Source organism: Pseudophryne corroboree, chromosome 1 (assembly GCF_028390025.1).
Source record: "Pseudophryne corroboree isolate aPseCor3 chromosome 1, aPseCor3.hap2, whole genome shotgun sequence".
Taxonomy (NCBI): Eukaryota; Metazoa; Chordata; class Amphibia; order Anura; family Myobatrachidae; genus Pseudophryne; species Pseudophryne corroboree.
In genome coordinates this window covers 148,460,452-148,472,686 of record NC_086444.1, presented here as the reverse complement: position 1 = coordinate 148,472,686, position 12,235 = coordinate 148,460,452, and the positions used below count along the sequence as shown (strand labels likewise).

Below are 12,235 nucleotides of genomic sequence, written 5' to 3'. Positions count from 1 at the left end.
CACTGCTGCGGGGCATGTCATGTGTAGCTGGCACTACACTGGAGACATTGTGTGTAAGGAACACTACTGTGGCTGTTCTGCATAAGGCTGCTAATTGTGTGCATAGAGGGGGTGTGAAAAAATATATTTATTTATAGTTTAATAATATGAAGTTACGAGGCCACACCCACTTTCACAGGAGGCCACGCCCACTTTCCCCGAAGCGCGCGCGCATAGGGGTTGGGGGGCGCTTTTACATTTTCTCGCTCAGGGTGCTAGTAGGCCTGGAGCCGGCCCTGAATAGAGAGGACCTCTTGAAGGACAAGGAACAGAGGAGGGATGATTCAAATCACTTCCAATATGCTTTCCTGACTAATTATAGCGTACAACATAAATCACTGGAAAATTCAATCAGGAAACATTGGAAAATACTGAAAAAAGATCCAGTATTGTCAGGGGTACTTCCAGAAAAACCGATTTTCATTTACAAGAAGGCACCCAATATAAAAAACAGCTTAGTCAGGAGTGATCTTCTTAACTCAAAAAAGGAGGGTCAAATTGCAACCAAGGGTTTTCATCGTTGCGGAGTATGTATAGGGTGCAAAAACATCAAAACCGACAGTGGAAAGAAATTAGAGAAATTAGACATTAATGGACAGATCCACACAATAGATGAATTCATAACGTGCAATGTAAAGAACGTGATATATACCATAGAATGCACGTGCCACCTGTTCTATATAGGAAGAACATCCAGGCCCTTGAAAATACGTGTTAGTGAACACTTGAGAAATGTGAAAAAGGGGCTAGAGACTCATGCACTCTCTGACCACTTCAAAAAGGTGCATGACTGTGATCCAGGTCATATTTTGAGGTTTGTTGGTTTAAAAAAAATATCAGCAAACCAACGTCAAAATAATATCAACAAAATATTGGCCAAAACCGAGATGCAGCTAATATATAAATATAACACACTAATACCTAAGGGCCTTAATTCTGATTTTGAGGTGAAATGGTTCCTATAAGAGCTATAATACTGCAATAATCTATCACCTTGTCTGTGATTTGTGTGCTGTAATCTGACATATGTATATCAGGAGACTCTAATTAAGTTCTGTTTTTCTTGGAGTCATCTTGCTTATGATTCAGGTCATTTGACCATATTGTAATTCATTGATGTCCTTTCTTTCACTAGGACAAACATGTATTTCAACTCACCATTTAGGGAGAAAAAGTGTTTCCATCAGGAAAAACCAATTACATGTGAACTTTAAATTCATCTTTGTAATATAAGAACATTTTGCAATACGGTCCTGGAAACCGTCTGATATTTGTTCACTATAATGAAATGTGGCATACAGTCTGTTGTGACTGGTTACCTAGCAACGCAACGCAATGCTTCAGCGGCATTGACATCACGCCGGGGAGACAGAGAACAGCGTCGCGCGAGGACCGGAAGTGACGCGACGCTCTGTCTGAACATAGCCGTCGCCTAGCAACGGGGAGAAGCGGCAACAGTCAGTGGAACCACGTCACGGGCAAGACTTCCAGGACATCAGTCTCAACGCAGCCGTCGCCTAGTAACGGGGACAAGCGGCAATAGCCAGTGGAATCGCGTCACTGACAAGACTTCCGGTAGTGACGCATCGTGACTTTAAAGAACTCATTTGTATGGACCTTTCTGAATTTCTTTCTCGGTTGTATAGAAGGTGGGGAAGATGATATAATAAGGGAGATTCACATGCGGTATATCGTTCAGTGTTTTGTCTATGGGGTAAAAAGGTCATTAGAGAAGGTTGCTATGGCAACCGTGTACGACAAATGGAGGCGGCCATGTTTCATCACATATGAAACACATTCACCTTTAATCAATAATTTCATTGGTTAGTCAGCAAATAAAAGGAGAGGTTTGTCAGTTGTGAGCACACTAGCCTTGAGAAAGGGACTAGCAAGTCCTGAAACGCGTTGGCGCAGTTGAAGGTGGCGTTTTTCTTTCTGTGGGAGAGGTGATTGCTGCAAAAAATCCAGGACGCCGTTTCCCGGGAGGCCGACTGGTGTTTGAGATCTTTTTGCGGTACCGAGGACTTTGTTTCCTCTGACAATCTGGTAATTATCCCTTTCTCACATTTAGTAAGCTGCACACCGGCTGCATGTGCTCTATCTGTATTGGAATAGGAGTCATGTTTTTATGTGTTTTTTAAAAAAGAAGTTCTGTTTTTAAAAGAGAATAAAACGGTGTTATACTAGAATTCTCTTCCTTTTGTTTTTTTATGACATTGGATGTGGTTAAGAGATTCTGAGAACAAGGATTGGTCGACTCAGGAGAGCAAAAGAACTCTCTACACGCTCAAAATCAAGTAAATATAAGGAACGTATCCCATCATCTGTTATATCATTATATTTGTTTTGATCATACACTGCATATCCTGAAAATTCTGTAATAGAGTTTCTTGTCACCTGTGGTTAGGCGCCCCCTACTGCTACCACCGAAATTTCTTTATCCAGTTTGCTTGTTTTGGGGATAGGGAGACATCCCCTATATCGGTGGTTACGGTTTAGGCAGCCATCCCTGCGCATTATTCAGGTGTTCCAAATTTTGTTTTTCCAGAGAACGTATAATACTGGTGGTCCCTGTCAGCAAAACTCTGCACTGTACTCCTCCTATATAATACTGCTGGTCCCCAGTCCCCACAATAATGCAGTGAGCACAGATATTTGCAGCCAGCTGAATAAAACTGAGAGGACGCCAGCCACGTCCTCTCACTATCATTTCCAATGCACGAGTGAAAAATGGTAGAATCCGAATCTCGCGAGAATCCGACAGCGGGATGATGACGTTCGGGCGCGCTCGGGTTAACCGAGCAAGGCGGGAAGATTCGAATCTGCCTCGGAACCGTGTCCTACACGGTCAATGGGTGAAGTTCGAGGGGGTTCGGATTCCGACGAACCGAACCCGCTCATCACTACCTAAAACAATTTTTTTTTTGCAAGTACCGGGACCCCAACACCGCTAAACCCTGCCCCCGTTTTTTTGCTTGGCCCGCAGCCCGGCCAGCGCCTTTCAGCGATGGCCAATGGCAACGAGTGGTGCAAACCATCCATGGTTCGTCATAGATGGTTTAAGGCCCATAGATGGTTATCGCGATAGTGACATCGATGGCACCCATCGATGAACAACCCACCGATGGACATCCCTAATACCAAATGTTTTGGCCACCACACTCTTATGGATGTGATCCTGGAATAGTGCCACCAGGGGGCGCTGCGCACGCTGTGCTACACGACGTGTTCTCCACACGGACGCCGGTCACGTGGGTGTTTTTTGTTTAGACAGCAGGGGACGCGCAGGTGATTGGCCGCCTATAACAACGTGACAGAACGGGATTACCCGGTTGTTCTGCTCCTCCTTGGCTAGCCCCGAATGGTCTGACGTTAGTCACGTTACCGGGCCCGCTGGCGGCCGCCATTACTCCGTGCTCTCTACCTGACTTCCTGCTTGGGGTGAGACGTCACGCAAACGGCCGGTCGCGGCCTGGCATCCCCAGGCTAATGTGCGGCCCTGGCCTGGAGGAGCATGTTCCCTAACTCCCCCAGCCTGGGCCACAGTCCGCTCCACATACCCTCCCAGCGTCCTCAGAACCAACCCGGGGAAGTGTTCAGGAAACTGCTGGATGCCGACCCGCTGCTTCAGGCGCACATCACCCTGCAGAAGAATGCCAAGTGAGTCGGGGGTATATACACTCGGGAGCCGGCGAGTAAGGTGCGGTGTTTAGGCACCCGGAGGCCGGGCAGAGATGGGGTGTATTGGCACCCGGGGGCCGGGCAGAGATGAGGTGTATTGGCACCCGGGGGTCGGGCAGAGATGGGGTGTATTGGCACCCGGGGGTCGGGCAGAGATGGGGTGTATTGGCACCCGGGGGTCGGGCAGAGATGGGGTGTATTGGCACCCGGGGGTCGGGCAGAGATGGGGTGTATTGGCACCCGGGGGTCGGGCAGAGATGGGGTGTATTGGCACCCGGGGGTCGGGCAGAGATGGGGTGTATTGGCACCCGGGGGTCGAGCAGATTTGAGGTGTATTGGCACCCAGGAGCCGGGCACAGGTGTGGTTTGTGCTCCCAGAATCTGGGGAGAGGTGGGGGTTATGCCCCCAGGAGTTGGCCTCTATAGGCCCCCAGGGCCTGGGAAGAGGGTGGGTGCGTAGCTTGTACACCGAAGCTGAGGGGATATGTGGGGTGTGTACCCTAATGAGCCCTGGAGATGTGGGGTGCATACCCCTATGGATTAGGCAGATGTGAGTTTATAGGCACCAAGGGTTTGGTGAGATTTGGGGGGGATGTACTAAAAGGATGATCACAGAAAGGGATGATCGGGATGATTGCCTGTAGTTCCTATTCGCACCTCTAGATGTCACTATATTTTTTAACCTCAACTGAGAATTTACAAACTACAGCAGGCACATAAAGCTTTTAAATGATATATTCATAGTTAAAAAAAAGTAACAGCATTTATATTGTTTCTGCATCGGTTTATATCAACAAAGCCATATAATGAAATAAGGAAACCAGCATCCTAATATCAATATTGAGTCCTGGCACCCTCTACCATTTTCATACCTGGGACAGTTTTCTATGCGTTTCCAGTGGGATGATGGCTATATCTTTTTTATTTACGTGGGATGATCACATTTTTAGCGCAGATAGACATACCTGGGACAGTTTTCTATGCGTTTCCAGTGGGATGATGGCTATATATTTTTTATTTACGTGGGATGATCACGTTTTTAGCGCAGATATACATACCTGGGACAGTTTTCTATGCGTTTCCAGTGGGATGATGGCTATATCTTTTTTATTTACGTGGGATGATCACGTTTTTAGCGCAGATATACATACCTGGGACTGTTTTCTATGCGTTTCCGGTGGGATGATGGCTATATCTTTTTTATTTACGTGGGATGATCACGTTTTTAGCGCAGATATACATACCTGGGACTGTTTTCTATGCGTTTCCAGTGGGATGATGGCTATATCTTTTGTATTTACGTGGGATGATCACGTTTTTAGCGCAGATATACATACCTGGGACAGTTTTCTATGCGTTTCCAGTGGGATGATGGCTATATCTTTTTTATTTACGTGGGATGATCACGTTTTTAGCGCAGATATACATACCTGGGACTGTTTTCTATGTGTTTCCGGTGGGATGATGGCTATATCTATGGTATTTACGTGGGATGATCACGTTTTTAGCGCAGATATACATACCTGGGACTGTTTTCTATGCGTTTCCAGTGGGATGATGGCTATATCTTTTTTATTTACATGGGATGATCACGTTTTTAGCGCAGATATACATACCTGGGACTGTTTTCTATGCGTTTCCAGTGGGATGATGGCTATATCTTTTTTATTTACGTGGGATGATCACATTTTTAGCGCAGATATACATACCTGGGACTGTTTTCTATGCGTTTCCAGTGGGATGATGGCTATATCTTTTTTTATTTACGTGGGATGATCACGTTTTTAGCGCAGATATACATACCTGGGACTGTTTTCTATGCGTTTCCAGTGGGATGATGGCTATATCTTTTTTATTTACGTGGGATGATCACGTTTTTAGCGCAGATATACATACCTGGGACTGTTTTCTATGCGTTTCCGGTGGGATGATGGCTATATCTATGGTATTTACGTGGGATGATCACGTTTTTAGCGCAGATATACATACCTGGGACAGTTTTCTATGCGTTTCCAGTGGGATGATGGCTATATCTTTTTTATTTACGTGGGATGATCACGTTTTTAGCGCAGATATACATACCTAGGACTGTTTTCTATGCGTTTCCAGTGGGATGATGGCTATATCTTTTGTATTTACGTGGGATGATCACGTTTTTAGCGCAGATATATATACCTGGGACTGTTTTCTATGCGTTTCCAGTGGGATGATGGCTATATCTTCTTTATTTACGTGGGATGCTCACGTTTTTAGCGCAGATATACATACCTGGGACTGTTTTCTATGCGTTTCCAGTGGGATGATGGCTATATCTTTTGTATTTACGTGGGATGATCACGTTTTTAGCGCAGATATATATACCTGGGACTGTTTTCTATGCGTTTCCAGTGGGATGATGGCTATATCTTTTTTATTTACGTGGGATGATCACGTGTTTAGCGCAGATATACATACCTGGGACTGTTTTCTATGCGTTTCCAGTGGGATGATGGCTATATCTTTTTTATTTACGTGGGATGATCACGTTTTTAGCGCAGATATACATACCTGGGACTGTTTTCTATGCGTTTCCAGTGGGATGACGGCTATATCTTTTGTATTTACGTGGGATGATCACATTTTTAGCGCAGATATACATACCTGGGACTGTTTTCTATGCGTTTCCGGTGGGATGATGGCTATATCTATGGTATTTACGTGGGATGATCACGTTTTTAGCGCAGATATACATACCTGGGACAGTTTTCTATGCGTTTCCAGTGGGATGATGGCTATATCTTTTTTATTTACGTGTGATGATCACATTTTTAGCGCAGATATACATACCTGGGACTGTTTTCTATGCGTTTCCGGTGGGATGATGGCTATATCTTTTTTTATTTACGTGGGATGATCACGTTTTTAGCGCAGATATACATACCTGGGACTGTTTTCTATGCGTTTCCAGTGGGATGATGGCTATATCTTTTGTATTTACGTGGGATGATCACGTTTTTAGCGCAGATATACATACCTGGGACAGTTTTCTATGCGTTTCCAGTGGGATGATGGCTATATCTTTTTTATTTACGTGGGATGATCACGTTTTTAGCGCAGATATACATACCTGGGACTGTTTTCTATGCGTTTCCAGTGGGATGATGGCTATATCTTTTTTATTTACGTGGGATGATCACGTTTTTAGCGCAGATATACATACCTGGGACTGTTTTCTATGCGTTTCCAGTGGGATGATGGCTATATCTTTTTTATTTACGTGGGATGATCACGTTTTTAGCGCAGATATATATACCTGGGACTGTTTTCTATGCGTTTCCAGTGGGATGATGGCTATATCTTTTGTATTTACGTGGGATGATCACGTTTTTAGCGCAGATATACATACCTGGGACTGTTTTCTATGTGTTTCCGGTGGGATGATGGCTATATCTTTTGTATTTACGTGGGATGATCACGTTTTTAGCGCAGATATATATACCTGGGACTGTTTTCTATGCGTTTCCAGTGGGATGATGGCTATATCTTTTGTATTTACGTGGGATGATCACGTTTTTAGCGCAAATATATATACCTGGGACTGTTTTCTATGCGTTTCCAGTGGGATGATGGCTATATCTTTTGTATTTACGTGGGATGATCACGTTTTTAGCGCAGATATATATACCTGGGACTGTTTTCTATGCGTTTCCAGTGGGATGATGGCTATATCTTTTTTATTTACGTGGGATGATCACGTTTTTAGCGCAGATATACATACCTAGGACTGTTTTCTATGCGTTTCCAGTGGGATGATGGCTATATCTTTTGTATTTACGTGGGATGATCACGTTTTTAGCGCAGATATATATACCTGGGACTGTTTTCTATGCGTTTCCAGTGGGATGATGGCTATATCTTCTTTATTTACGTGGGATGCTCACGTTTTTAGCGCAGATATACATACCTGGGACTGTTTTCTATGCGTTTCCAGTGGGATGATGGCTATATCTTTTGTATTTACGTGGGATGATCACGTTTTTAGCGCAGATATATATACCTGGGACTGTTTTCTATGCGTTTCCAGTGGGATGATGGCTATATCTTTTTTATTTACGTGGGATGATCACGTGTTTAGCGCAGATATACATACCTGGGACTGTTTTCTATGCGTTTCCAGTGGGATGATGGCTATATCTTTTGTATTTACGTGGGATGATCACGTTTTTAGCGCAGATATACATACCTGGGACTGTTTTCTATGCGTTTCCAGTGGGATGATGGCTATATCTTTTTTATTTACGTGGGATGATCACGTTTTTAGCGCAGATATACATACCTGGGACAGTTTTCTATGCGTTTCCAGTGGGATGATGGCTATATCTTTTGTATTTACATGGGATGATCATGTTTTTAGCGCAGATATACATACCTGGGACTGTTTTCTATGCGTTTCCAGTGGGATGATGGCTATATCTTTTTTTATTTACGTGGGATGATCACATTTTTAGCACAGATATACATACCTTGGACTGTTTTTTATGCGTTTCCGTTGGGATGATGGCTATATCTTTTTTATTTACGTGGGATGTATATCTGCGCTAAAAACGTGATCATCCCACGTAAATAAAAAAGATATAGCCATCATCCCACTGGAAACGCATAGAAAACTCCCAGGTATATATATCTGCGCTAAAAACGTGATCATCCCACGTAAATAAAAAAGATATAGCCATCATCCCACTGGAAACGCATAGAAAACAGTCCCAGGTATATATATCTGCGCTAAAAACGTGATCATCCCACGTAAATACAAAAGATATAGCCATCATCCCACTGGAAACGCATAGAAAACTGTCCCAGGTATGTATATCTGCGCTAAAAACGTGATCATCCCACGTAAATAAAAAAGATATAGCCATCATCCCACTGGAAACGCATAGAAAACAGTCCCAGGTATGTATATCTGCGCTAAAAACGTGATCATCCCACGTAAATAAAAAAGATATAGCCATCATCCCACTGGAAACGCATAGAAAACAGTCCCAGGTATATATATCTGCGCTAAAAACGTGATCATCCCACGTAAATAAAAAAGATATAGCCATCATCCCACTGGAAACGCATAGAAAACAGTCCCAGGTATATATATCTGCGCTAAAAACTTGATCATCCCACGTAAATAAAAAAGATATAGCCATCATCCCAACGAAAACGCATAAAAAACAGTCCCAGGTATGTATATCTGCGCTAAAAACGTGATCATCCCACGTAAATAAAAAAGATATAGCCATCATCCCACTGGAAACGCATAGAAAACAGTCCCAGGTATATATATCTGCGCTAAAAACGTGATCATCCCACGTAAATACAAAAGATATAGCCATCATCCCACTGGAAACGCATAGAAAACTGTCCCAGGTATGTATATCTGCGCTAAAAACGTGATCATCCCACGTAAATAAAAAAGATATAGCCATCATCCCACTGGAAACGCATAGAAAACAGTCCCAGGTATGTATATCTGCGCTAAAAACGTGATCATCCCACGTAAATAAAAAAGATATAGACATCATCCCACTGGAAACGCATAGAAAACAGTCCCAGGTATGTATATCTGCGCTAAAAACGTGATCATCCCACGTAAATACAAAAGATATAGCCATCATCCCACTGGCAACGCATAGAAAACAGTCCCAGGTATGTATATCTGCGCTAAAAACGTGATCATCCCACGTAAATAAAAAAGATATAGCCATCATCCCAACGGAAATGCATAAAAAACAGTCCCAGGTATGTATATCTGCTCTAAAAACGTGATCATCCCACGTAAATAAAAAAGATATAGCCATCATCCCACTGGAAACGCATAGAAAACAGTCCCAGGTATGTATATCTGCGCTAAAAATGTGATCATCCCACGTAAATAAAAAAGATATAGCCATCATCCCACTGGAAATGCATAGAAAACAGTCCCAGGTATGTATATCTGCACTAAAAACGTGATCATCCCACGTAAATAAAAAAGATATAGCCATCATCCCACTGGAAACGCATAGAAAACAGTCCCAGGTATGTATATCTGCGCTAAAACGTTATCATCCCACGTAAATAAAAAAGACATAGCCATCATCCCACTGGAAACGCATAGAAAACAGTCCCAGGTATGTATATCTGCGCTAAAAACGTGATCATCCCACGTAAATAAAAAAGATATAGCCATCATCCCACTGGAAACGCATAGAAAACAGTCCCAGGTATGTATATCTGCGCTAAAAACGTGATCATCCCACGTAAATAAAAAAGATATAGCCATCATCCCACTGGAAACGAATAGAAAACAGTCCCAGGTATGTATATCTGCGCTAAAAACGTGATCATCCCACGTAAATAAAAAAGATATAGCCATCATCCCACTGGAAACGCATAGAAAACAGTCCCAGGTATGTATATCTGCGCTAAAAACGTGATCATCCCACGTAAATAAAAAAGATATAGCCATCATCCCACTGGAAACGCATAGAAAACAGTCCCAGGTATGTGTATCTGCGCTAAAAACGTGATCATCCCACGTAAATAAAAAAGATATAGCCATCATCCCAACGGAAACGCATAGAAAACAGTCCCAGGTATGTATATCTGCGCTAAAAACTTGATCATCCCACGTAAATAAAAAAGATATAGCCATCATCCCAACGGAAACGCATAAAAAACAGTCCCAGGTATGTATATCTGCGCTAAAAACGTGATCATCCCACGTAAATAAAAAAGATATAGCCATCATCCCACTGGAAACGCATAGAAAACTGTCCCAGGTATGTCTATCTGCGCTAAAAATGTGATCATCCCACGTAAATAAAAAAGATATAGCCATCATCCCACTGGAAACGCATAGAAAACTGTCCCAGGTATGTATATCTGCGCTAAAAACGCGATCATCCCACGTAAATACAAAAGATATAGCCATCATCCCACTGGAAACGCATAGAAAACTGTCCCAGGTATGTATATCTGCGCTAAAAACGTGATCATCCCACGTAAATAAAAAAGATATAGCCATCATCCCACTGGAAACGCATAGAAAACAGTCCCAGGTATACGGAAATGTGATTATCACGCGGTCATCCAATGTAAATTTTAATCGGTTTTTATGCAGTTTATAAAACAGAAATTAAGTGTACTTTAACACCTTATGCAATGGTATGTGTATGTGTACATATATTATACTATATAATAAATGTGGGATAATGTACTTTTTACTGCAAATTTATAAAGATATTATAAGTCATTTTTCGGGCCTGACTTACATAAAATTTGATGTTATATGATGTTTTTTTGTTTGTTAATCTTTAAATTAAGTAAAAAATTCTGACATCTAGTGTCTTGGAGGTGAACTGCATGTAATCATCCCGATCATCCCTTTCTGTGATCATCCTTTTAGTACATCCCGATTTGGGGTACGTACCCTCAGGTTGAGGGGAGACATTGGCTGCATACCCCCAGGAGGAGAGGAGAAGTAGGGCATGTACCCCCCAGGAGGAGAGAAGTAGGGCATGTACCCCCCAGGAGGAGAGGAGAAGTAGGGCATGTACCCCTAGGAGCAGGGGAGAGGTGTGGTGTGTATCCCCAAGAGCCATGGAGATGTGTGGTGTATAGGCACCTTGAGGAGAAACAGTATGGTGTACACCCTGCAGTTCTTGAAGACAAGGGGTATATGCACCTAGTACCTGAGAAAGGTGTATTATATGCACCCAATCCAGGAAAAAAGGAGGGGGGTTATCGTACCAAGGAGTTGTGCGAGGGTGTACATCCAGTAGCCAGAGAGAGGTGGGGAATCACTTGGACAAGACGATACACCTAAGAACCAGGGCGAAAGTGGTTTTATGTCAATCATATGAGATTACCTGAGTATTGCACTACTGAGCACTGTGTGTAAGTCTGGAGGCTTCCACCTTACATTGATGGTAATTATTTCAGATATATAAACCTTGTCAGTTTGAGTTACTGTCTTCAAATGACAACAATAATTACACACTGTCAGATAAAAGTGGAAAGTGTCAATCTCCAAATGGGTTTATACAAAAATTAACATAGCCGATTCATGTAACCAATTGAAATATGCTGTGTTATACATAATTAAAGCAAAATATCAATGCTAGTATACTGGCTTGGTTAATAAATGTAGATCTTTAATATTAAAAATCGATTGCATACACAATCATTTTAATCACACTCTCATCAAAGTATTATAGCTATCAAAGATAGGTTTGATACCTATAATCCTTTGATGACTGAGTTTGACTACTCTCTTTATGTATTACCAACTTCGACAACTCAGAAATAACCCCTGGTGTACATACCCTACATGGTATTGTGGTCCATATATTAATAGCAGAAGGATACCTCTTATGAGTGACAGGGTGACCGGCAGACAGAATGCCGGTGTTTTCAATACAGACACTGGCATCCTTATAGGGTTGAGGTGAGTATTTTATCCCCTAACCCTAAACTCCACCCATAGTGCCTAACACCCCCCCCC

General features: G+C 42.6%; 1 protein-coding gene across 2 annotated transcripts in view; it reads left to right on the top strand.

Annotated features, from left to right (window-relative positions):
• Positions 1 to 3,294: 3,294 nt before the first annotated feature.
• TENT2 (terminal nucleotidyltransferase 2) overlaps positions 3,295 to 12,235 on the top strand; it is a 144,832-nt gene continuing 135,891 nt past the window's right edge. Inside the window, exon 1 of one of the 2 annotated variants that reach the window (XM_063963497.1) lies at positions 3,295 to 3,699. In XM_063963497.1, the coding sequence (XP_063819567.1) occupies positions 3,554 to 3,699 (146 nt within the window). In that variant the 5' untranslated portion in view covers positions 3,295 to 3,553. The remainder of the gene's footprint in view (positions 3,700 to 12,235) is intronic. The other variant, XM_063963501.1, reaches the window with a different exon arrangement.